Source organism: Pan paniscus, chromosome 18 (assembly GCF_029289425.2).
Source record: "Pan paniscus chromosome 18, NHGRI_mPanPan1-v2.0_pri, whole genome shotgun sequence".
Taxonomy (NCBI): domain Eukaryota; kingdom Metazoa; phylum Chordata; class Mammalia; order Primates; family Hominidae; genus Pan; species Pan paniscus.
In genome coordinates, this window is record NC_073267.2 from 1,837,009 (window position 1) to 1,863,046 (window position 26,038).

The 26,038-nt window shown below is 50.9% G+C and overlaps 1 protein-coding gene across 13 annotated transcripts in view; it reads right to left on the reverse strand.

The window, feature by feature from the left end:
• Window positions 1-26,038, reverse strand: part of IFT140 (intraflagellar transport 140) — a 104,699-nt gene that overhangs the window by 64,661 nt on the left and 14,000 nt on the right. For 9 of the 13 annotated variants that reach the window (XM_008959752.6, XM_034939588.3, XM_034939591.3 and 6 more), the window contains 10 exons: window positions 22,544-22,665; window positions 22,252-22,394; window positions 19,678-19,853; window positions 17,994-18,085; window positions 17,259-17,365; window positions 16,204-16,349; window positions 14,282-14,485; window positions 13,381-13,453; window positions 10,858-10,949; window positions 1,428-1,555 (listed from right to left, as the gene is read on the reverse strand). In XM_008959752.6, the coding sequence (XP_008958000.4) occupies window positions 1,428-1,555; window positions 10,858-10,949; window positions 13,381-13,453; window positions 14,282-14,485; window positions 16,204-16,349; window positions 17,259-17,365; window positions 17,994-18,085; window positions 19,678-19,853; window positions 22,252-22,394; window positions 22,544-22,665 (1,283 nt within the window). Of the gene's footprint in view, window positions 1-1,427; window positions 1,556-10,857; window positions 10,950-13,380; window positions 13,454-14,281; window positions 14,486-16,203; window positions 16,350-17,155; window positions 17,366-17,993; window positions 18,086-19,677; window positions 19,854-22,251; window positions 22,395-22,543; window positions 22,666-26,038 lie in introns of those variants that run through there. The other 4 variants (XM_055100615.2, XM_034939592.3, XM_055100616.2 and 1 more) reach the window with 2 other exon arrangements.

The following is a 26,038-nucleotide window of genomic DNA, read 5'->3' on the forward strand; positions in this document are numbered from 1 at the left end:
CCAATTATTCCAGCTTCAGCTATTAGGACCTCTTTTGGTGGGTTCTGTGTCTCTGTGACCCCCACCCTGCCATCTTTATGAGGTTTTTTGGTTTGCTTTGTTTTTAGCGCTTCCTCACTTTCGGGTAGCACAGATGCTGCCAGCTCATTTGTACATTTCCTGTCCTGGTCCTAGAGTCAGCATCTCTCCAAGGATCCATAGCTCCTTTATTGGAGGATGGTGGTAGAAACCAAGGTCTGGGCACCAGGTGTGCCTGCTGGGACAGGGTTGTTGCTTCTAGGCCCTCTCAGCTGACAGAGCGAGGAAATATGTGTGTACCAACGGGTACATTGATACAGACCTACGATTCTGTGTATGGAGTCATCCCTACCTACATGAAGCCAGGGATTTGTTCATGCTGACACCTCTACCTCTGATCTACTCTCCCAGGGCTTATTCTAGTCCCTCCACTTGCTAATCTGTAACTCCCACTCCCACCACGCGATGCCAGGCTCCTGCCATCTACCCTCCATTTGCTCAGCTGTCCAATTCCAGTGCACACGCATCACAGGATCAGCGTTGCTCACCCCAGCCCCTGTGGGGAGCAGAATTCTCCACTAGAGAGCCAAGCTCCTGTGCAGTTCCTTCGGCCTAAGTGCTCGCCAGGGCCTCCCCTCACTCCCAGAGCCACTTAGGTCAGCACTTTCCCCCCACACCCTTTAGTGAAGCTGTTTCATACATTTGGTAACACAGTGAGACTGTTTTGTTATCTTCTGTGTTCCATCCTGGGGTCCTCTAACATTCTAAGTGATTTTTTTTGAGACAGGGTCTCACTCTGTGGCCCAGGCTGGAGTGCAGTGGCACAACCACAGCTCACCGCAACCTCGATCTCTGAGGCTCAAGCAATCCTCCCACCTCAGCCTCCCAAACAGGTGGGACTACAGGTACATGCCACCATGCTCAGCTAATTTTTAAAAGTTTTTGTAGAGACAGGGTTTTGCTATGTTGCCCAGGTTGGTCTCAAACTCCTGGGCTCAAGCAGTCTTCTCGCCTTGGCCTCCCAAAGTGCTGGAAATACAGGTGTGAGCTACCCTGCCCAGCCTGAATGATTTTTTAAACATTTGTATACATTAAGGTTCACACTTTGCACCATAAAGCACTATGATTTCCAACAAATGTACAATGTCATGCACTCATCATATAGAAGCTTCCCCACCCTCACCACTCCCTGTGCTTCAACTATTCAAGCCTCCTCTCCCCGACACGGCTCTACCACCAGGCAAAGGCCAGGAACTGAGCCCCAACATGAGGCATTCCAGAGCACAAGTGGCATGTCGGTGTTAAAATGGGCACCTAAGGAGTCTTCTGGCTTCTAACTCACTTTCTACCCATCACACTGTCTCCTGACTAAAAAAATGTTCACACTTCTATTTGGAAAAAAAATTTACCTTCGGGAAAGATCAAAGCTTTTAAAGTGAGCCAAGTCTGTCCCTACAACCAGGAAATTCCCACAGATGTCCAAGAAGCAGGGATTCCCCTCAGTCTCCGAAAAAAGGAGGAGTTGTTTGACAGTCCCCTGGGGAAAAGGAACAAGAAATGGATATATTTCATGTTAGTTACTGAACATTGTTCACAGATAACCTTGTACACACAAGAAATGGATATATTTCATGTGAGTTACTGAACATTGTTCACAGATAACCTTGTACACACAAGAAATGGATATATTTCATGTGAGTTACTGAACATTGTTCACAGATAATCTTGTACACTCCACTCATTCACTCGCTCAGTGTTTACTGACGGCTCAGAGTGTGCCCAGCACTCTGCTGGACTCTAGTGCTGCAGGGGAAGGATGGGGCCCTGTCCTCAGGAGAGCTCTGGTGCCTCCAGTTTAGAGGGGAAAACAGACAGCAGTGCGGTCGACAAACAAATACATATGTAATCTCAGCTGAGTAAGTGCCATGTAGGTAAAGAATGGGATCTCAGGAAAGTGCCAGGCACGGAGAGAGGGCGAATTCCATCCACCGGGGAGCTCTGGGGGGCCCTGTCTGTGGAGGCCCTGTCATGTGAAAGCAGCAGGAATACTTGTTACGTTGTGTCACGTGAGTGGTTACCCTGGGTGAGGCGGTGGGGGAGAGGAAAGATGCTAGTTACATGCTGGCAATGTCCCACCCGCGAAAAGCCCCTGCACCGTACGCTTAGGCACGACGCACCCACTCTTTCTAAGTGTGTGGGTATTTCAGTAAAATGTTTAAGAAGTCAGCCAGGTGGGCAGAGGCCACAGGGGCGTTCCTGCAGGCTGAGGGGAAGAGTGAGATTTCCTTCTAAGTGAAACTGGAAGACTGCAGGGTTTTGAGCTGGGAAGTGATTTCGCATCATTTATATTTTCAAAGCATCACCTTGGCCTTTCCAGCACGTTAGAAAGCACGTCCCACAGTCGGCACATTAGAAAGCATGCCCCACAGGCCAGGCGCGGTGGCTCATGCCTGTAATCCCAGCACTCTGGGAGGCCAAGGCGCATGGATCATGAGGTCAGGAGATCGAGACCATCCAGGCTAACATGGTGAAACCCCGTCTCTACTAAAAATACAAAAAATTAGCCGGGTGTGGTGGTGGGTGCCTGTAGTCCCAGCTACTCGGGAGGCTGAGGCAGGAGAATGGTGTGGACCCGGGAGGTGGAGCTTGCAGTGAGCCGAGATCATGCCACTGCACTCCAGCCTGGGCGACAGAGCAAGACTCCATCTCAAAGAAACAACAACAAAAAAGAAAGCATATACCCCACAGTCACCCCACAGTTGCGCTGGAGCAGACCTCATGCTTTGTGGTGTGTCTTTTAGGGACTAACCTTAATCCTCTGAGTTTCAAAGCGAAGCTCTTGGCTCAATTCAACCAATGCCCAGTGAATGCCTACACCCTGCCCAGCAGTGGGTTGGGGGAGGAGCATCACAAGTGAGTGGCACATCCCCAGGGCACTCCACGTGGGGGCAGCGAGTCAGATGTCAACGGCTGAATGCATCCTGGGGCCAAGACAGGCAGCAGGGAAGGCACAGATCTAGTGCATGGGAGCTGCACAGAATCTGAGTGACAAGGCAGGCTGGAAGGTGGGCAGAGCTCCAGGAGAACTTAGTGGGCACGGAAATCTAAACACAGACTCCAAAAGCCAGCAAAGGGGCAGGAGCCTGCACAGTGTGTTTAGGAAACTGAGGGTGAGGGACGGATGGCTGGAGTCAGGGTGGGAGTATTCCAAGCTGAGGAAGCTCACTTCATTTTGATGTATCCAGTGGGAGCCTAATAAATGCTTATGGAATGAGCAAGTGGCTGCTTGAACACAGGATAAAAAGAGCAGGGGGAGCGGACTAGCTGATGGGGCCAGGGCTGACACTATTAATGATGACAGAGAGTACTGGAGGCTCCTCGGTGAGCTCACTCCCTGCCCTGCCCCTTACCTGCTGGGCCCCGGGTTCAGATCTGAGCTCAACTCTTACATTCTTTAACATCTCTATGTCAATACATTCCCAACTCCCAAAGTACTGTCTTCAGGGCACTGACCCAGCTCCTGACCTCCAGAGCTTGTATTTCCAACTGTCTCTTAGACACCCCTCAGGGCTCTCCAAGGCACCAGGAACTCGCATCCTGCTCCGCCCCCTATGCCAGCTCTGCCTCTGGAGTTCCTGTCTTAAAGGTGCCACGACAAACCCAACCTCTCAGGCTAGAAAACTCAGAACATCCTCATTTCTATACTCTCTGTAGCCACCCATCATGCAACTGGTCACCCCCCTTATAAGAGCCACAGTGCCCCTCCACTCCAGCTCTGCTGGTGGCTGCTGCCTGGGGCCAGGCTGAGCTGCTCTCCTGCGGCGTCTCCCACAACTTCACTCTTCTCCACCCTTAAGCTCGGCTCCCCACTACGCTGGCACAGAAGTTACTTTCTAGGGAGAAAATGACACAAAGCCAAGAAAATAAGTCAAAATTCGGGAAAGGAAAGAACTGTTATCAGAGGAAGGTTAAGTCCTTTTCAGGGATCAGGCCCCCAGAGACCTTAAATGAGGCAGCAGCCACGCCCTGCTCTCCCTTGAGCTGTGTTCTTCTCTGGAAACTGCCTGCTGCCGCCACAGGTAGCTGAGAACTAACCTGATAAGCTGCCGCAGACCATACCTGCACCAATGCTCAGCCCATTGCTAATCAATGGCATTTCCATCAACCAAAGAGGATTCCTGACCAACAACCTGACATCAGCCTGTGCCCGGTCCCTCTTTTCGGCCTTAAAAACCTGCCTGTAACAAACGTAAAATGGAGCCCAGGCCCAGTGTTCCTCGGGGCTGAGTTTTCTGGGCAGCTGCCTTTATCCTGGCTCAGGTAGACTACTCACTTAATTACTTATTTATTTTTGAGACAGTGTCTCACTCTGTTGCCCAGGCTGGAGTGTAGTTGTACAACCACAGCTCACTACAACCTCAACCTCCCTAGGCTCAGGTAATTGTCCCACCTAAGCCTCCCAAGTAGCTGGGACCATAGGTTTGCCACCATGCCTGGCTAATATTTTTGTATTTTTTTGCAGAGACGAGGTCTCACTATGTTGCCCAGGCTGGTCTGGAACTCCTGGGCTAAAGCAATCCTCCCGCCTGGGCCTCCCAAAGTGCTGGGATTACCGTCATGAGCCACCATGCCCAGCCAAGTAGACTGTTTAAATCACATTTTGTGCTTCAGCCTCTTTCTTTTTGGTCAACAAAATGTACCCTGTCACTCCTAGCTTCAACCTCAACTGCCCTCAGGGTGAGGGTCCAGGTGACCAGCCCTCCTGCCTCCCTTCCCACCTCCCACCACCAACTGATCCCATATACCACCCCCTTCCATGGCACTTGACCTTTGCATGGGAGGCCCCTCAGGTTCTCCATGGGGCAGATGTGACTCCCTGAAACATACGCAGGGCTGGGGCCCCAAAGTTCTGGCCTAGGAAGCTGTCCTTTTAAGGACTGGAAGCTCCTAAGTGTCTGTAGTCACTGCGTCCCTGACACAAACACTAACAGCAGCCATGCATCTGCATCCTGAGGAGGGATAGTGTCCTGGAAGGACATGCTGGGTGTCCAACAAGGGTCATGAGGGATCACTAACCCACCCTTACTCACGCCAGAGCCACCTTACTAGTTATAACTGACATGTATTCCTTTTGTAACTTAAATAAATTAGTGGCCAGGCATGGTGGCTCACACCTCTAATCCCAACACTTTGGGAGGCTGAGGCAGGAGGGTCACTTGAGCTTGGTTCAAGACCAGCCTGGGCAACATAGTGAGACCGCATGTCTACAAAAATATAATAATAATAATAATAATAATAACAAAATTAGCCAGGCATGGTGATTGGCACCTGTGGTCCCAGCTACTTAGGAGGCTGAGGCAGGAGGATGAATTGACCCCAGGAGTTTGAGGCTGCAGTGAGCTATGATGGCACCACTGCACTCTAGCCTGGGCGACAGGATGAGATCTGTAAAAAAATAAATAAAAATGAAAATAAAAAATTAGCCAGGCATGGTGGTGCATACCTATGGCCCCACACTCAGGAGGCTGAGGTGGGAGGATCGCTTGAGCCCAGGAGGTCAAGACTGCAGTGAGCTATGATTGCCACTGCAGTGCAGCCTGGGCAACAAAGTGAGACCTTGTTTCTGAAAATAAAATAAAATAAAAAATTAACAGAGGAATAAAAGGACCCAACTCCATGGCAACTGTTGTTAGGTATCTTCCCAAGCTCTACAAGTAGGACTTCTCAGTGGACCCACTGTTATTTCCCATCATGCCACTAGTGTTCTCCCAGCAGGCCATTCACCCTTTCCCATCATGCCACTGGCCTCTCCCAACAGGCCATTCACCCTTTCCCGTCACACCACTGACCCTCTCCTAGCAGGCCATTCACTCTTTCCCATCATGCCACTGGCCCTCTCCCAGAAGGCCATTCACCCTTTCCCATCATGCCACTGGCCCTTTCCCTGCAGGCCACTGGTGCCCGCACAGCCCCACCTCTGGAGGTCTTTTCTTGGCAAACACAGGTCTTGAACAACACGTCTGATTTTCAAGGGCCCACTTACATGAACTTTTTTTTTCAATAAAGATATTTAAAGGCCAGGCGCAGTGGCTCACGCCTGTAATCCCAGCACTTTGGGAGACTGAGGCGGGTGGATCACCTGAGGTCAGGAGTTTGAGACCAGTCTGACCAATATGGTGAAACCCCATCTCTACTAAAAATACAAAAACTAGCCAGGTGTGGTGGCACATGCCTGTAATCCCAGCTACTCGGGAGGCTGAAAAAGGAGAACTGCTTGAACCTGGGAGGTGGAGGTTGCAGTGAGCCGAGATCATGCCACTGCACTCCAGACTGGGCAACAGAGTGAGACTCTGTCTTAAAAAAAAAAAAAAAAAAAAAGTATGGCCAGGCGCAGTGGCTCATGATTGTAATCCTAGCACTTTGGGAGGCCGAGGCGGGCAGATCATGAGGTCAAGAGATCGAGACCATCCTGGCTAACACGGTGAAACCCTGTCTCTACTAAAAACACAAAAAAAATAGCTGGGCGTGGTGGTGGGCGCCTGTAGTCCCAGCTACTCGGGAGGCTGAAGCAAGAGAATGGCGTGAACCCGGGAGGCGGAGCTTGCAGTGAGCCGAGATCGCACCACTGCACTCCAGCCTGGGTGACAGAGCGAGACTTCGTCTCAAAAACAAAACAAAACAAAAATTTGACTTTTTTTTGGAGATTTGTAACAATTTGAAAAAACTCAGACAAACTATGTAGCCTAGAAAGAACAAAAAAAATTAACAGGTATGTCGCGAATGCATAAAATATAGGTAGATACTAGTCTTTTATCAGCCACGTCCATAAAGTATACACGAATCTGCACATGCTTCCAGAGATGGCACTATGTGCAGCTGAGCGAAGTGTAAACCAACAGAAAGATGCGATCTGCAATCATAACTGCAGACAGGGAGCTGTGGCCCACATCGTGCTCCTGTTGGCATTTCACAGCTGCCTCCTGTTGCCACTGTGCTCAGTTTCACTCAAGTGTTTCGAGGATCCCCTTAAAATGTTGTGCAGTGCTAATCACCTCCGAGTGGGCAGCTCCTCTCTCCAGCAAAATGCACATCACAGTAAAAAGTGACCTCTCACGGTTCTAGAGGATTTTTCATGCATTTCGTGCAATACTGTAAAAGGTGAATAACCCCAGGGGGACCCATGTGACATGCCACTAGTGATGCTGGAAGTGCTCCCGAGAAGCAAGGGAAAGCCGTGACATTACAAGAAAACGTGGAATTGCTTGATATGGACAGTAGATTCAGGTCTGCAGATGTGAACGCCACCTGTGGATGCCACCATTTCAGAAAGATGATTCATCCTGTAGACTTAGGGTATCGATAAACACAGTACAGTACTGTGAATGTATTTCTCTTCCTCATGATTTCTTAGTAGGATTTTCTTTCCTCTAGCTTACTTTACTGTAAGAATGCCCTATGTAATACATACAACATATGAAATATGTGTTAATCGACTGTTCATGTTGTTGGTGAGGCTTCCAGTCAATGGTAGGCTGCGAGTACTGCAATTCTGGCAGAGTCAACAGTTATATGGGGATTTTCAACTGCTCAGGTGGTTGGCGCCCCTACCCCTGTATTGTTCAAGGGTCGTCTAAGCAGCTGCCCCTCATCTGTCCTTAAGAACACAGCCTGGCCGGGCGTGGTGGCTCAGGCCAGTAATCCCGGCACTTTGGGAGGCTGAGGCAGGTGGATCACCTGAGGTCAGGAGTTTGAGACTAGGCTGGCCAACATGGTGAAATCCCGTCTCTACCAAAATACAAAAAATTAGCCGGGCGTGGTGGCGGGCACCTGTAATCCCAGCTACTAGGGAGGTTGAGGCAGGAGAAATGCTCGAGTCCCAGAGGCGGAGGTTGCAGTGAGCTGAGATTGTGCCACTGCACTCCAGCCTGGGCAAAAAAAGCAGAACCCCAACTTAAAAAAAAAAAAAGCCTTGCTCTACCTCCCTTTATGTCTACAACAGATGCCCACATGCAATGGGAGGAGTCAGAGAGGCATAGGTAAAAAGACGGAGGGGTGAGCAGGGATGGCAGCAACAAAAGTGTGCTTGCTCTGGGCTTAGGATGCCCAGAAGGCTCTCAACTACTCCCTTCCAGCTTTACTGTCTCCCCTCACACCCAACAGGCTGCAGGAAAACATGTGGTCTCGGCAGCTCCCTCTGCCCGTACTTCTCTCCCAGCTGGCACTGCAGCCATGTGGCTCCTCCCCATGTCTTCCCTCCACCTGATTCAGACAGAAGTCCTCCACAGAGGGGCCCACCCGCTTCTGTCTTCTCCTTGGCACTTATCGCTGACTTGTCTCCCGTCTGGATGCCAACGAGAATCAACAATCCATGATGGGAGCACACGAGCACCATGTAAGGTACAAGGCAATCAGATGCTGGGTCCCAAGAAGGAACTTGGAGATGGATAAAAATCACAACGATAGCTAAAATCAGGCTCGTGACAAAAGCTCTTAACCTGGTCACAGAACCTTGCTGCACACAGTGGGCTGAACGGTGCCCCTCCCAAAGATATGTCCACTCAGACCTGTAGTCCCAGATGCTTGCAGGGCTAAGGCAGGACAATCACCGGAGCCAGGAGTTCAAGTCCAGCCTGGGTGACATAGTGAGATCCTGTCCCTTAAAAAAAAAAAAAAAAAAAGACATGGCCGGGTGTGGTGGCTCACGCCTGGAATCCCAGCACTTTGGGAGGCAAAGGTGGGTGGATCATGAGGTCAGGAGTTCAAGACCAGCCTAGCCAATGTGGTGAAACCCCGTCTCTACTAAAAAGAAATACAAAAATTAGCTGGGCTCCGTTGCCCAAGCTGGAGGACAGTGGTGCAATCATAGCTTACCGAAGCCTTGACTGCCCAGGCTCAAGCCACCCTCCCGCCTCATCTCCTGAGTAGCTGGCACTATAGGTGTGCGCCACCACGCTCAGCCAATTTTTTTTTGTTCTTTAACAGATGGGTCTCAATATGCGGCCCAGGCTGGTCTCAAACCGCTGGGTTCAAGTGGTCCTCCCACCTCGGCCTCCCCAAAGTGCTCAGATTACAGATGTGAGTTACAGCGCTCGGCCTTTATATAACTTTTGACTTCCCCAAAACGTTAACTAGTAACAGCCTATTGTTGACAACAAGACTTACCAATAACGTAAGCAGTTGATTGACATATATGTATATGTTGTATGTATCATACTGTTTTTCTCACAATAAAGTCACCCAGAAAAGGAAAATGTTATTAAGAAAATCGTAAGGAAGGGAAAATATGTTTACTATTTGTGAGGTGGAAGTGGGTCATTATCGAGCTCTTCATCCTCATCATCTTCACACTGAACAGGCAGAGGAGGTTGCTGATCTTGGTGTCTCAGGGTGGCAGAACCAGAAGAAATGTGCATCTAAGTGGCCCCTGCAGTTCAGACCTTGTGGTTCAAGGTCAAGTGCACAAGCCAAGGAACAGCAAAGCCTGCCAGCGCCACCTCATGCTGGGAGAGGCAAGGTGGAAGAGCTGGAGGCTCACCCTCAGAGCCTCCAGAAGGCACCAGCCTGCACAGCACCTGGATTGCAGACTTCTGGCTTTCAGAACTGTGAGAGAAAAAAGGTCTGTGTCGGAAGCCCCTCGGTTTGTGGTAATTTGTTAGAGCAGCCACAGGAAATCAACACACTGTGTCTGCCCCCAGGTTCCAGCCAGTGTGTGTGGGATGCAGACGGGGCAGTGGATGCCTGACTTTACTCAGAAGGGAACCTCCTGGCCAGGCGTGGTGGCTCACGCCTGTAATCCCAGCACTTTGGGAGGCTGAGGTAGGCAGATCACGAGGTCAGGAGTTCGAGATCAGCCTGGCCAACATGGTGAAACCCTGTTTCTATCAAAAATACAAAATTAGTTGGGCGTGGTGGCACACACCTGTAGTCCTAGCTACTCGGGAGGCTGAGGCAGGAGAATCGCTTGTACCTGGGAGGCGGAGATTACAGTGAGCTGAGATCACGCCACTGTACTCCAGCCTGGGCGACAAAGCAAGACTCCATCTCAAAAAAAAAAAAAAAAAGGGAACCTCTTAGAGGTCGCCCTGGCCCTCCCACAAGACACATGTGAGAGACAGCCTGGCTAAGGACATTATGTCCTGAACTGGAGCCACCCAGCCAGCCGTCAGGGTGCACGTTAAGCCCAGCAAGGATTTATTTTCTTTTCATAGCCCCGTGTATTCAAAGTCCTGCAAAGTCATCCTTTTCACTGCAAAAGGTCCTTGCCCTGTCTCCCGATTTCTGAAGTGACAGCCACAGATTGAACAGCTGTCCCAGGATTCATTTTTACCATCAAGCACCTGACGCGGGAAATCCCATCTAGCGAGGTGATATGGTTTGGCTCTGTGTCCCCACCCAAATCTCACGATGAATTGTAACCTCCAGTATTGGAGGTGGGGCCTGGGGGGAGGCGACTGGATCATGGGGGTGGTTTCTCACAGTCTCCTAGTGTGTTCTGTGATAGAGATCTGACGAAATCTGGCTGTTTAGAGTGTGGCCCCTCCCGCTTCGCTCTCTCTTCCTCCTGCTCCGGCTATGTAGGATGTGCCTGCTTCCCCTTCGCCTCCCACCAGGATTGTAAGTTTCCTGAGGCCTCCGCAGTCATGCTTCCTGTAAAGCCTGCAGTAATGTGAGTCAACAAAGCCTCTTTTCTTTATAAATTACCCGGTCTCAGGTAGTTCTTTACACAGTGTGAGAAAGGACTAATAACCTTAGGTAAAATCAATAAACAGGCATTGGCTCAATTGAGAGGCAGGATTTCAAACTCTGCTCTGGTTTTCTTGCAGTGGAGCAGCAACTTACCTGCCAGGTTCGAACTTGAACTCGGTTTGACTCCACCGTGTAAACGTTTTCTTCACGCATTGCTAACACGGGCGTCTCACACAAGAAGGTCCCTAAAATGAAAGATGAACATCAGGATGGCGGCTGCTCATCCGCCAGACTTGCTGGGAGTTTCAGGAGCATTCCCACACACTATCCCTAATTAATCTCAGCATCACCACAGCTTCATAGGGGTGTGCTATCTGCACTTCGCAGATGAAGAAAATGAGGCTCGGAGGCACAGGGAACTGTCTTGGCCATGGCTAGCAGTGGCAGTGCGTGCGGGTCCTGGGCTGATGTGGAGACTCCATGCTGGGCTCTGGGCTCCCTGCCCTGCACCCCTCCCATCTGGCAGCTGGTGGTCCCAGCAGCACAGCATCTATGACAACACACCCAGTTAAGCAAATGTTTGCTCATTTTAGGTGGAACTCTGGTGGCCACAAGCCCTGGTCCCTGGACCTAACTATTAGGGTTGGTGCAAAAGCAGTTTTTGCCATCAACCACAATTACTTTTGCAGCAACATAATAGATAAGAATCTAGAGGCGGGCGTGGTGGCTCACACCTGTAATCCCAGCATTTAGGGAGGCTGAAGCAGGTGGATCACATGAGGTCAGGAGTTTGAAACCAGCCTGGCCAACATCGTGGAATGTTGTCTCTACTAAAAATACAAAAATTGGCCAGGTGTTGTGCATGCCTGTAATCCCACCTACTTGGGAGGCTGAGGCATGAGAATCGCTTGAGCCCAGGAGATGGAGGCTGCAGTGAGCCGCCATCACACCACTGCACTCCAGCCTGGGTGACACAGCAAGACTCTGTCTCAGAAAGAATCTAGTTAGGGAGATGATAATATACACAGAACAAAAAATATCCCAGCACCTGCTGTGTTGGTCCTACTGGGGGAAATAAGAAGTTCACCCTTGCTCCTAGGGAGTCTACAGAGGAGAGGGGAGGGGAGGAGGGGGGGAGGGGAGGGGAGCGGGGGGAGGGGAAGGGAGCGGAGGGGAGGGGAGGGGAGGGGAGGGGAGGGGATGTGAAGTGTCGGTACAATCCTGGACAGAGTGTGAAAAATGTTATGAGAGAACTTTAAGCAACAAAGTGTTAGCAGAGAAAAAACAGTGTGGGAAAGATCTGAGGGAGAGGCGGAAACTAGTGATGGACGTGCCTGAAGAGGCGGGGCGTTCAAACACATGAGGGGGCAACCGCCCTGGGAAGAGCATGACATGCGGCCTCCTGTGTGGGCAGGCGGCTAAGGGGCAGGGTTGGTGAAGGTGGTAACTGTGGAATGGGGGGAGCTGAGCAGCACATCCTGGTGGTGGGGCCACTGCAATGGGCTGGGAAATGTTCCCTAAAGATGCCAGGTCCTGCTCCCTGGCATGTGTGAATATTACTTTATATGGCAGAAGATGGTAAGGTCTTGGGATGGGGAGATTATACTGAGTTATCCAGGTAGGCCCTAAATACACTCACGAGTGTCCCTGTAAGAGGGAGGGAGGCAGATTTCAGACCAGGGGCAATGTGACCAGAGAGACAGAGACTGGAGGTTTGGGACCACAAGCCAAAGACTGCTGGCAGCCACCAGAAGCTGAAACGGGTTCTCCCCTGGGACTGCAGAGGAAGCGTGGCCCTGCTGACGCGATCACTTCTGTCCAGTGAAAAGTGAAACTGATTTGGGACCTCTAGCCTCCAGAACTATGGGAGAATACATTTCCCACATCTTTGTCTGAAGCCACCAAGTTTGTGGTCCTTTGCTACAGCTGCCTCAGGAAACTCCCATAGATGTGCTGAAGAGAGGAGGAAGAAAACAATGGCCAAGGCCGGGTGCGGTGGCTCACACCTGTAATCACACCACTTTGGGAGGCCGAGGCGGGCAGATCACCTGAGGTCAGGAGTTCGAGACCAGCATGGCTAACATGTTGAAACCCCGTCTCTACTAAAATATAAAAACTAGCCGGGTGTGGTGGCGCGCACCTGTAATCCCAGCTACTGGGGAGACTGAGGCAGGACAACTGCTTGAGCCCGGGAGGCGGAGGTTGCAGTGAGGTGAGATCGCACCACTGCACTCCAGCCTGGGCAACGATGGCAAAACTAACCGCAGAGAGCTGGAGAGATCTTGGGGACCTAGAAGGGTGTTTGAGATTAACGGAGTATGTCTGAAGAGCCACCTTGAAGTTTCAGACAGAGGCTGGCCTTGGGTCAAGACACCACAGGTCTCACTGCTGTGCATGGTCTGGAAACATTTCAGAAGATGGGAGGCAGCCACCTCCTCCCTGGAAGGAACCCCACAAAAGCACAGTGGTTGTTTATGCCCACACAGCAGGCCCCAGGATGCACTGGCAGCACGGGGCCACAGCTGCAGCCCTGGCTCTGGAAGCGCAGGCACTAGCACGAGGGTCTCCCCAGCCCCTGTGCCAGCCCTCAACTGCACCACAGTGGCCCTCTCATTAGGCAGGGAGGAAATAAAGCCAGGTAGTGGGAGTGCCTCTGTCGGGGTGAAAAGAACCCACCTGCACTCCGTATCGCGGCTCCAGAAAGCTCGAAGATCGCCACCTGCCTTCCGTTCCAGACTGCGACAGCATCCTGAAAAGAACCGTGGACATTCAAGGCAAAGGGCGGGAAAAGTGAGGTGCAACTGTACACCCCACTGCACACTTCCAAAGCCTCCTCTAAACACTTCCGAACGCTGCTGCTCTGTCATCCTACGACTATGAGATCACTGGGTCCTCTGTGGACAGGCTGAGGCTGTTTTCCGTGTTATATAAGATATCCATGGGTTGTATTATGATTCTTTTGTTTTTTTTCTCTTTTTTTTTTTTAGGTTTGGGGAATGGCAAAGAAAGTATCCCTCTCTTTCTTTTATTTACTTTTTAAATTTATTGTTTAACTGACTTTTTTTTAATTTATAAGGGTACATGGCAGGTGTATATATTTTTTATTATCATGTTCTTTTTTTTGAGACATGGTCTTACTCTGTCGTCCAGGCTGGAGTGCAGTGGCACGATCTCAGCTCACAGCAACCTCCACCTTCTGGGTTCAAGCGATTCTCCTGCCTCAGCCTCCCAAGTAGCTGGGATTACAGGCATACACCCCGACGCCTGGCTAATTTTTGTATTTTGGAGTTTTAGCATCTTGGCCAGGCTGGTCTCGAACTCCTGACCTCAAGTGATCTGCCCACCTCAGCCTCCCAAAGTGCTGGGATTACAGGCGTCAGCCACCGTGCCTGGCCTATATTCTTATTACGATTTTCTTTATGAATATAAGGTACATGGATATCCAGGAAATAAGAGAATCTAGGATGGAACTGAGAGTGGCCTAACCTGCCATCTGGGGCCCTTGCTGCCCTGAACTACCTGGCCATGGGGCAGTTCTTCTGTCTGTGTCCCACCCACGGGTCCCCTCGGCAGTCACCTTGGTGGCAAACACCCCACTGATGTGCATGTCGGTGCGCAGGCTGTGTGCGACCCCCGTGGACAGGAAGCACACATTCAGCAGCCTCGGGGAGACCTGCACGGCGGCCACTTGCTGGTGGAAGTGTGACGACATGGCCCGCTCGCTGAGGATGGCCACGGAGATGACGTTGTTCACTGCCAGCAGGTTCTTCCTGGAACCCCACTTCATTTCCAGGTTGCAAGAGAAAGAAGCAGATGTGTGAACAGAGCAGGAGAAAGATGCAGTCAGGAGAATACTTACACACACGAGAACTCAGAAACCATTTCCAAGTACCATTGTTCCGGACTTAAAAAATGATCTTATAAGACATTATAAGAAAAGTCTTATAAAGGTAAAGAGTATGCTGTGTAGAAAGACTTCAAGATACTGATGCTCAAGAGTTGTGATTGGACAGGCAGCACTGGTATGTCTGTTCTGATGGGAAGAGCGTTTTCTAGAGTTTTTCTGAGTGGGACACACTTTTCTGAGTGTGACATAGGGATGTTTATGTTTTTTATAAACAGACAGGAAGTTTACATAATGGATTAAATTATCCAGCTTTCCTCTGCTGATGTGAAATGTTGGTTTCATAATTTTATATTAAACTTCTAAATCTATCTAAAAGTAAATAAAGAGCTATGCAAAATAGGAAAGTATAAATTCCATATAGGAAAAAACCCAGACATCAGAAACTGCTCTGAAAGGGCTCAGATGTTGGACTTAGCAAAGACTTCAAAGCAGCCACTGGAAACGTGGTGAAGGAGCTGAAGGAAACCAGCCTGGTGAAGTGAAGGAAGCTATAACGACAGTGTCTCATCAGGTAGAGAACAGGAGCAGAGAGAAATCATAAGAAAGAACCAAATGCTGCAGAGAAATTAAAACATCCTCACACAAAAACGTGTACACAAGTGTTCGTAACAGCATTATTCAAATGTCCATCAACTGATGAATGGAGAAAGAAAACGTGGTCTGTTCACAGCAGAGAATGTGATTCAGCCATGAAAAGCAGCAAAGCATTGACACAGGCTACAATCTGGAGGGGCCTTGAAACCTCAGCTCAGTGGGAGCAGCCAGGCACAAAAGACCAGGTGTTGTGTGATTCCATTTCCATGAAACATCCAGAATGGGCAAATCCTTAGAGAGAGGAGGTAGATTAGTGGCTGCCAAGGGCTGGAGAGGGGAAAATAAGAGTGACCACTAAAAGGTACAGATTTTTTGCGGTGCTGAAACTGTTCTAGAATTCACTGCAGTGATGTTTGTAAAATTGTGAATATACCAAAAACCACTTTGTATATATCATGAGTTATATCTCAGTAAAGCTCTTTTTCATATAGACAGAGAGAGATGAAGAGGGAGGGATGGGTTCGTGGGTAGATATATATTATAACTAATACAGGTCCACAATCTCTTATCTGCAATTCTGAAATCCAAAAGGTCTTTTAAAATGTCTTATTATTGTTATTTTCACATAGTCTTAAGTTGAATAACTGATAAAAATAGGTTCAGAGTCATTTATGGCCTCCACTTTCTTTCTTTTTTTTTTTTTTTTTTTGAGACGGAGTCTCACTCTGTCTCCCAGGCTGGAGTGCTGGAGTGCAGTGGTGCAATCTCGGCTCACTGCAAGCTCCAGCTCCTGGGTTCACACCATTCTCCTGCCACAGCCTCCTGAGTAGCTGAGACTACAGGCACCCGCCACCACGCCCGGCTAATTTTTTGTATTTTTTAGTAGAGACAGGGTTTCACCGTGTTAGCCAGGATGGTCTCGATCTCCTGACCTCATGATCCACCCGCCTTGGCCTCCCAAAGTGCTGGGATTACAGGCGTGAGCCACCGCGCCTGGCCATGGCCTCCACTTTCATGCAGCAGAAAATGAGTGCACCGAACACCCTTGGAGGCTGTACCTGGATTTGCGTGATGTTTCCTTGGAGCTCGGTAGGGGTCTGAAGGGCCCACCTGTCCTTGCCCTCTGCCCCGGGGCTGCCCAGGAAGTCTGGTACTTTCCTCCACATGGCTACTCGCCCTCTGTCGGTACCAGCGGCCAGAAGACCTACAGGTAGAAACAAATTGCATGTGAACAGAGTTAAAAAAAAGGGAACAAAACAGCAACAAGCTCTGTTCTCTAACCCCCTTCTTCAAAGCATCAGCCCTCACCCAGTCTGGTGCCTCTCCATCTCATCCCTGGCTGCATCTTTCTGCCCAGGTCCTTGCTGCCCTAACCTCACAGTGCCAGTGCGGGGGTGGTGGGGGATGCTGCTCTCCCAGCTTTCCTAGAGGCCAGTCGGCCTGGCTCGGGGCTGCCCCATGCTCAGCACTCAGCAGGCACTAGAGACGCGGCTCTGGCTCACCTCCTAGTCTCCTGTGCTCTGGATGTGCATATGCACACATACACACACGTGCATGCACACACACTTCCTGCACTGTCCTTCCCGTGGCATTTCAGGAGGGAAGAGAGATCAATGAGCAGGAATCGGTTTGCTTCTTTTTAGACGGGGTCACGCTCTGTCACCCAGACTGGAGTGCACTGGCACCATCTTAGGTCACTGCAGCCTCAACCTCCCAGGCTCAAGCAATCCTCCCACCTCAGCCTCCTGAGTAGATGGGACCACCGCTGTACACCACCACACCTGGCTAATTTTTGTATTTTTTGTGGAGACGGGGTCTCACTATGTAGCTCAGGCTGGTCTTGAACTCCTGGGCTCAAGTGATCCTCCCTCCTCAGCCTCCCAAAGTACTGGGATGCAGGTTGTCATGCTTCTAACCAAACCCCCTGGCCTTCATGTGGGATCACAAAGCTCTGCTGTTGCTTGCTTGCCCTTGCCCAACTATTTGAATGGCTGTGAGTTACCAAGTTACCATTGTGTGAGTAGCCTCCACGTTTCACTACCATTATTTTGCAGCCGGCGCACAATGCTTGTGGTTGGTTTTGTTTCTCTTGTGCCAGGCCAGGAAGCCTCACCTTTGACTTTACAGTAACACACACAGTTCATATTCTCTCCTTTCTCAAAGCCAAACTTCTCATCTGGACTCAGTATATAATTCTCTCCTCGTTCTATGTCCCAGAATCTACAACAGAAGAAAGCAAGCCCCATGGAGGGCCTGTATTAGTGGCGTTTCCCTCTGAGGGGTTTTTGAACCTGTGGAGCAAACATTAAAAGTCAGGAAAAAGACATAGTTCATCAGACTCCTGATATGAAAACGAACACTGCTGTTACATTTGGGACATTTTACGTCCTGTTTCTAATGAAAGAAAGCCGTTGCTGATAGATGGTGGTTTGTATCTGGCAGGAGGTCGCCAAGAGAACACAGGAACTGCAGCCCCACACAGAGCACGAGATGGCCCCGGACAGCACACTGAGCTAACGCAGCAGGCAGCAGAGACCACAACGACTGATTCTAGTTATGCCACACTCCGAAAAACCAGGCAAAGAGATTCCACGGGCAAACACCAGGGCAGGGCCACCTGGGGGCAAGGGGAGCCCCGAGGGAGTGCAGTGGGGCGGGCAGGGACTCTTGGGGTCTCTTAATGCTCAGCTCCTCAGTCTGGGAGCTGGTGAATGGGTACGTCCAGTATGTGAGCAGTCAGCATCATATGTGCATTTTACATATGCTACATTCCAACACAAAGCTGACTTAGAGGAGCCTGTTCCTCAGGGAACTCTCATCAAGGGGCACTGGAAAGGCAGACTCTCACCTGAGGGCAGCCTCCCCGACGGCCATCACGAGAAGGCTGCCTTCAATCAAAGCGATGTCTGCCCGGCGGCCGGTTTTCCCGCTCAGCTTGACCTGTGTGAGGAAACAACTGAGCAGAGGCACCGTGCTTGCTGAGACGGCCTGTCCCGGCTTCAGGAGCCTGGAGTCTCTGGTCCTCAGTGACTTCATGGAGACTCACCAAGTGGGGGAAACATGGGGACAAATGATGGAAACTCTGTGAGGTGGCTTTGGGTTTTGAGATGTAGGGGCCGAAGCAAACCACTACTCTTGTACATTAAATAATGGCTACTGGGCCGGCCGCAGTGGCTCACGCCTGTAATCCCAGCACTTTGGGAGGCCGAGGCAGGCGGATCATGAGGTCAGGAGATCAAGACCATCCTGGCTAACACGGTGAAACCCCATCTCTACTAAAAATACAAAAAATTAGCCGGGCATTGTGGCAGGCGCCTGTAGTCTCAGCTACTTGGGAGGCTGAGACAGGAGAATGGCGTGAACCCGGGAGGCGGAGATTGCAGTCAGCTGAGATTGGGCCACTGCACTCCAGCCTGGGTGACAGAGCAAGACTCCGTCTCAAAAATAATAATAATAATAATAATAATAATAATAATAATAATAATGGCTACTGAGCACAGGGCGTGGGCGGGTGGCCATCGGTGGACACGCTCTGGAGTGATCACTAAGTTGAGCTGGTGCTCCCTGTTCATCCAACCACACGCTCTGGGCAGGCCTATCATCCCTGTTTTGTAGAGAACAAACCTGGCCAGGGCCGACCAGCCAGTGAGGAGCTGAGCAGGGTATTTAAAGCAAGGTCTGTGGACTGAACTGCATACCCCAAACTCATATGTGGGAGTCCTAACCCCCAGTGCAACTGTACTTGCCTTCAGGAGGTACTTAAGGTTAATGAGATCCTGGGGTGGATGAGCCCTGGCCTGGCAGGGCTGTGGCCGTGGAAGGAGACACCAGAGCTGGTGCTCCCTCTCCCTCCCTGCCCTGTGGGGACACCGGGAAGAGGCCCCTGCAGGCTGCTTGATGTGGGACATCAGCCTCCAGAACTGTGACAAATGTCTGCTGTCACGTCACACAGTCCATGGTAGGTTGTTACGGTGGCCCAAGCTGGCCCCTGGGACGAGGTCCCTGTGACTAGTGCCCGTGTCCTCAGCCGCCCTTACAGGGCATGTAAAGGCCCGAATGAACACTGACTGAGGAAAAATCAGCTCTGTCATCTGCAAGAGCATCTTTAGGGAAAGTTCAGTGGCCTCCAAGGAGCAGGGATTCCTGTGGAACAAACCAGCTGGAAGACGGGGATACGGTCGCCTGCCCGCTGAGTTCTGCGGGTGGAATGAGAGGCTGTGCAGTGAGTGTGACTCTCTTACTTGCGCCCCAGGTCATGAGGGGTGCAGCTTGGGGGTGGGCCCAGGCTGTCTCCCATCAGGCCCCACATCCACCCAAAGATGCAGGAGAATCTCCATCTCTTTTGTTTCCTTCACCTATGAATTGAATGTGGTATGATAAATAATGACACTGCTAGCTATGTTAGCCGCCCTAACTCAGTTGATAGGCTTTTTTTCAGTCTTGCTATCCAGAAGAGAAAGGGCCGTCAACGAGGCCACAGAGAACCTGGCCCAAGATCCCCAGCGTGAGCCCCCAAGCCCACTCCCACTCACCTTCATCACTTCTTCTGCTTTGCCCTCAGGAGGCACCGTGTACAGGGACAGCCGGAGGTTCTCTGTGACCACCACCAGTGCCTCCCTCTTCTCCATGTAGAACAGCATCTGAATTGTGCTGTCTGCGGACACCACCTGAGTGGTCTTGCCCTTCTCATCCACATAGTGCACTGTCCCTGGGGACAAACGTGGGGTCACTACATGAGGAGGCCCTGGTTTATCTGCTTCCATGACCCTCACCAGCAGCCATTTCTATCAACTTAAGGACATTTTCAAAGCAAAGCATCTTCAGTATAAGAACTTAAAAATGGGCCGGGCAAAGTGGCTCATGCCTGTAATCCCAGCACTTTTGGAGGCCGAGGCTGGTAGATCACCTGGGGTCAGGATTTCAAGACCAGCCTGGCCAACGTAGTGAAATCCTGTCTATACTAAAAATACAAAAACTAGCCAGGCGGGCGTGGTGGTGTCCGCCTGTAATCCCATCTACTCGGGAGACCTAGGCATGGGAATCACTTGAACCCCGGAGGTGGAGGTTGCAGTGAGCCAAGATTACACCATTGCACTCCAGCCTAGGCGACAGAGCAAGACTCTGTCTCAAAAAAAAAAAAAAAAAAAAAAGAACTTAAAAATGAAGCATGTGACCTGACCTTACAGGCTGCAACCTCCACTTCATGGGTTCAGCTCAGTCTCAAGCTGTCTCTATGGATTCCTCCTCTACCCCTGTCTTGGAGGGTTTCACATCCACACAGCTGACCCTGCAGATCTGGCAGCCTCGGAGCTCTGAGTCCACCTCATACCCTCCACACGCTGAGGCCCTAAATGACAAGCCCTCTCTGTGGCCACTACTCCCTGTCCTTTCTGCCCTGGGTGTCGCTGCTGTGCCGCCTGCCTCCTGCCAGGCTCTCTCTGGACCTCCCTCTCTCAACCTCCACAAGCTGCTCCTGGCCTAAGCTACAGGACTTAACTGTACCCAGCCTGGAATCCCCCTTTTCCTGCCCTGCCTGAGCCTGCTCCAGTGCTGGCCAGCCACTCTGTCTGCAGGCCCTGTATGAGCTCGGGGACTCAGGCTCATTTTTGCTGCTCTGAGGAGACTCCTCTGGGAGCCTTCTCACCTGCCCCTCCCCTCTCATCTTTTTCCCGGTGGATAACGAGTTCTTATTTTTATTATTAATTCTTTTTCAAGAGACAGATTCTCACTGTGTCAGCCAGGCTGGAGTAGAGTGACATGATCATAGCCCACTGCAGCCTCAGCCTCCTGGGTTCAAGTGATCCTCCCAACCAGGCCTCCCGGGTGACTGAGGCCACAGGCACCACCACACCCAGCACAAGCTCTTACCCAGCTGAAGAGTTCAGGATCACCTAGAGGTGAATTGTGACACCAACTAGTATTTAATAAGTGCACAGTACGTGGCAGGCTCAGTTGTAAGCATCTTTACGATAACTGGGTAGACACCAGTATTACCCCCTTTTCCACATAAGGACATGAGGCACAGTGATGAACTCACCCACAAAGCCTACAGCTCCCGGACAACCGGCAGGAATTCGCAGCCCACACGCCACCAGAGCCGGGCTCCTCCCTGGCACGCACCCCCTCCTCTAGGTGACCAGCGCTTCTTCCTTGTGGGCCTCATCTCTCCACCCCCTTCTCATTAGCCTTCCTGGGGGGCCCCTATCCTGGCACGCCCCCTCCTTGTCATCTCACGGTGCTGTGCCCACTCGGATGTCCCCACTGGGATCTTCTCAATGTCCCCCCTCCATTAGCTCTATGTCTTCACCTTCTAAAATGAAAGATTTCCCTTATTTAAAAATTACAAAAACCACACAGCCCCGTCTGCTCTCATCTGCTCTCTTCTTCCTGTCAAGATCCGGCTGCTTGGTGAAACCGATAGCAAAAGCCTCCTTTCTCCCGAGACCCGGCCACCTCTGTGTGGCTCTCATCTCCTCAGCCACGCCAGCAACCCACACACCTGGGCTAGTGTCACATGGCTGTAAGAGATGCGCTTTTTCTTTTAACTTCATATTGCATTTATTCTGGCCTTGGCTGCGCAGCCTGTCCCCCTCGTACAGTGAGGAAGAACGGGCTGAACACCAGCGACACGGTGCCCAGCGCTGACCTCCCCATGAAGGCTGGCCGGGGGCCTCAGGCTGGAGTGAAACCCCCTGCCCTGCTCACACCTCATTCCCACACCCTAGCCAAGTACCTGGCATACAATAGGTGCTTGATAATTACACAGACTGAATACCAGGGTGCCACCAAAGAATTTTTCCAAAACTGTCTCTGGTGCCATGCAGTCAGCCTGTAAATGCTGATTAAAAGCCTCCTCGTGAAAACCCTTCAAACACAAGCAAAACTCAACTTGTCTATCAGAACAAAGCGAGGGCAACATTTCAACACTGGATGGATGGCTGCAGAGAGTGGCTGCGGCACTCCGCCTGGCACACGTCATCTTTCTGTACAGCCTGCTGCTATCACCGTTACTGTTCTATGCAGAAACGCCATCTGTGAGTTTAAAATCCCTACCAGACACCCCTAAAATGCTAGGACCCCTGAGAATCACAACCAAAGTTCCTCACCGTCCATCAGACTGACAAAGAACAACAGCCCCTCGTGAGACCCCATCTTCAGCAAACTTCCAGAGCTGCTCTTCTTCCAGTTAAACATGTCCAGGGCTTTCTCATCACCGCTCACAGCTGCCTTTGCCAACTGAACCAGGTCCCTGAAAGCAAACACGACACGAAGTCAAGATTCTTCTGCCACTCCTACAGCACCTCAGGGCTGGGGCCCCTCCTGGGTCAGGAGCAGCCCGCTTCCCACCTCCCCTGATGTAAACACACACACAGGTCACAGGGCAAGCCCCACACTTACTCGCCAGGAGGGGGGAGCCGGAAGATGCAGTGCGTGAGGTGTTTCCCATACTCGTGTTTCAGCAGAGGCGTCCCTTGCACTCGGCCCCTTTGGTCCAACCTCCACAAGAGCAAGACACCAAGCTGGAAAGACCCAACACCACGTGTTAGGACGGGTGCCCCAGCAGAGCGACTGGTGGAGGGACAGGTGTCCCGGCAGAGCGACTGGTGGAGGGACAGGTGTCCCAGCAGAGTGACTGGTGGAAGGCAAAAGTTAAACTGTGCAACAGAACACATGCATATTCCTTTTTTTAAAAAGTTACAAAACTACTGTGTATACACAATGAAAAATTCAAACAATTCGAAAGTCTTTAAAGAAAGAACTGGAAACTCTTCTACAGAGCGTCTCCACATCTTCATGCCTAGAGATAGCAACTGCTATATTTTCAACTTTTTAAAATAAACTTTTCTTTTTTTTTGAGACGGAGTCTCACTTTGTCACTCAGGCTGGAGTTCAGCGGTGTGGTCTCGGCTCACTGCAACCTCCGCCTCCTGGGTTCAAGCAATTCTCCTGCCTCAGCCTCCTGAGTAGCTGGGACGACAGGTGCGTGCCACCACACCCAGCTAATTTTTGTATTTTTAGTAGAGACAGGGTTTCACCATGTTGGCCAGGCTGGGACCCCACGTGACATCTGGCCGCCGTGTCTCCTCAGGCTCCTCTGGGCTATGACAGTGTCGCAGGCTCTTTGTCTTAAGGCCCTGGACAGTGTGAGACCTGCTGGCCGGGTATATCATGGGATGCCCCTCCACTGGGATTGTTGATAGTTTTTCTCATAGTTGCCTGGGGTGGAGGGCTTGGGGAGGAGGAGCATAAAGCTGAGGTGCCTTCTCTGCATGCTGCGTCCCCATGACTTGTCACTGCCGGCATTGACCTCGACCACCTGGTGGAGGTTGTGCTTGTGGGGTCTCTCCACTGTGAAGTAGCTCTTCCCTGGATCCCCCTCCATCCTGTACTGTTCAGAAAGAAGTCACTCTCTGCAGCCCGTACTTGAGGAGTGGGAGATACGCCCTACCCTCAGGGGTGGAGCATCCATGTAAACCACCTGGGCTTCTTCAGCATGGGAGACCTGCCTCTTCACCACCATTAACTCATTCATTCAATCCTGTGTTTGCATCAGGGTAGACGCGTGGGTATTTACTTCCCACGCTGGGTTATCATCCAAGGCTGCTTCATGTATTCTGTTGCTCACATTGTGCCAGCTTTAAGCTCTCTAGTTGGCCTCTCTGTCCCTTTGATGTGCCCCCATTACCTGGGTTTGGTGAGCACTTCCTTTCTGGTGCCCTAAGATTACCTAGGTTCATTTTTCAAAAAAAAAATTTTTTTTTTTTGAGACAGGGTCTCACTCTGTCGCCCAGGCTGGAATGGAGTGGTGCAATCACAGCTCACTGCAGCCTCTGCTTCCAGGGCTCCAGTGAACCTCCCACCTCAGCCTCCCGAGTAGCTGGGAATACAGATGCTCACCACCACAGCTGGCTAATTTTTGTATTTTCTGTACAGATGGGGTCTCACTATGTTGCCCAGGCTGGTATCAAACTCCAGGGCTCAAGCAATTTTCCCACCTCTGCCTTCCAAAGTGCTAGGATTATGGATGTGAGGCACAGCGCCTGGCCTAGGCTCATTTTTGTATTCCAGTTCTGGAATCAGCCATTTCTCCGAGGAGCCATGGTTGTTTCCTGGAGAATGGGGTAAGAAGTGAAGTCCTCGTGCTGGGTGCGCTGCGTGCTCAATCTAAAACCATCACAGTCGCAACTGCGCGGCACAGACAGGTGCGAGTGGAGTTCCGGGAAGGGGAGGACCGCTCCACAGGGACAGCCGGCGGGGCCTCCCGGGACGAGGGGATGCGGTTAGGCGGCGCCCAGGGGCAGCATCTCAGTCTGAGTCCGTGTGCATGGCTCTTCTGCTCAGACGCCAAGCACTCCCCAGGGGACGCTTCCTGGCCCAAAACTGGGGGCCCTTTAGCCCACAGTACGCTCTTCTTCCCACCGCCTTTTCAGGCGGCACCGACTCCAATCTCCCCAAATGCTGGATAACATGCTTTTTATTGTACACAGGAAGAGTATTTTCAAATAATGTCAGATTTAAAGGAAACTTGCAGGCCGGGCGCGGTGGCTCACGCCTGTAATCCCAGGATTTTGGGAGGCCGAGGCGGGCGGATCACGAGGTCAGGAGATTGAGACCCTCCTGGCTAACACGGTGAAACCCCGGCTCTACTAAAAATACAAAAAATTAGCCAGGCGTGGTGGCGGGCGCCTGTAGTCCCAGCTACTCGGGAGGCTGAGGCAGGAGAATGGCGTGAACCTGGGAGGCGGAGCAGGCACTGAGCCGAGATGGCGCCACTGCACTCCAGCCTGGGCGACAGAGTGAGACTTCATCTCAAATAAACAAACAAACAAATAAATAAATAAATAAATAAAATAAAGGAAACTTACAGACCAGGCTCGGTGGCTCACGCCTCTCATCCCAGTACTTTGGGAGGCCGAGGCAAGCAGATCACGAGGTCAGGATTTCGAGACCAGCCAGGCCAGCATGGTGAAACCTGGTCCCTACTAAAAATACAAAATTAGCCAGGCATGTTGGTACACGCCTGTAGTCCCAGCTACTCGGGAGGCTGAGGCAGGAGAATCACTTGAATCTGGGAGGTGGAGGTTGCAGTGCCATTGCACTCCAGCCTGGGCGACAGAGCGAGACTCCGTCTCAGAAAAAAAAAAAAAAAAGGAAACTTACACAAGAAACCTCTAAGAAAGGTTTTGCAAGATCTAAAATAGCATGTGGCATGTAAGTACACGTCATAGGAATAGTGTATATTATCATATGATTCTTGACTCTAACAGCTTGATGAAGACAAAAATAAAAACACTAGGCAGCCCAGGCACAATGGCTCATGCCTGTAATCCCAGCACTTTGGGAGACCGAGGTGAGCAGATCACTTGAGGTCAGGAGTTCGAGGCCAGCCTGGCCAACATGGCGAAATCCTGTCTCTACTAAAAATATAAATATTAGCTGGGTGTGATGGTGCACGCCTGCTGTAATCCCAGTTACTTGGGAGGCTGAGGCACAAGAATTGCTTGAACCCAGGAGGCAGAGCTTGCAATGAGCCAAGATCCCGCCACTGCACTCCAGCCTGGGTGACAGAGTGAGGCTCCGTCTAAAACAAACAAACAAAAACAAACAAAACCACTATTGGTGTATTTGTGTTTAGTAATTTTTAAAAAATATTTTAAAAATAATGCTTACATATTGAGAAAAACCCCCACCTAATGATAGAAATGAAAATGAATGACCCCCCCCATCTCCCTCCCAGTCTCCTCCCTGGAGCCGAGGACCGCTGTGGCTCCCGTGTCTGCAAAGCATTTTACGCACACCACATCCTCAGAGGCATTCATTCCTGTGCCCTTCACGTGTCATCTGCTAGTTTTTTGTTTTGCTTTGTTTTGTTTTGATTTTTTGCACAAGTGA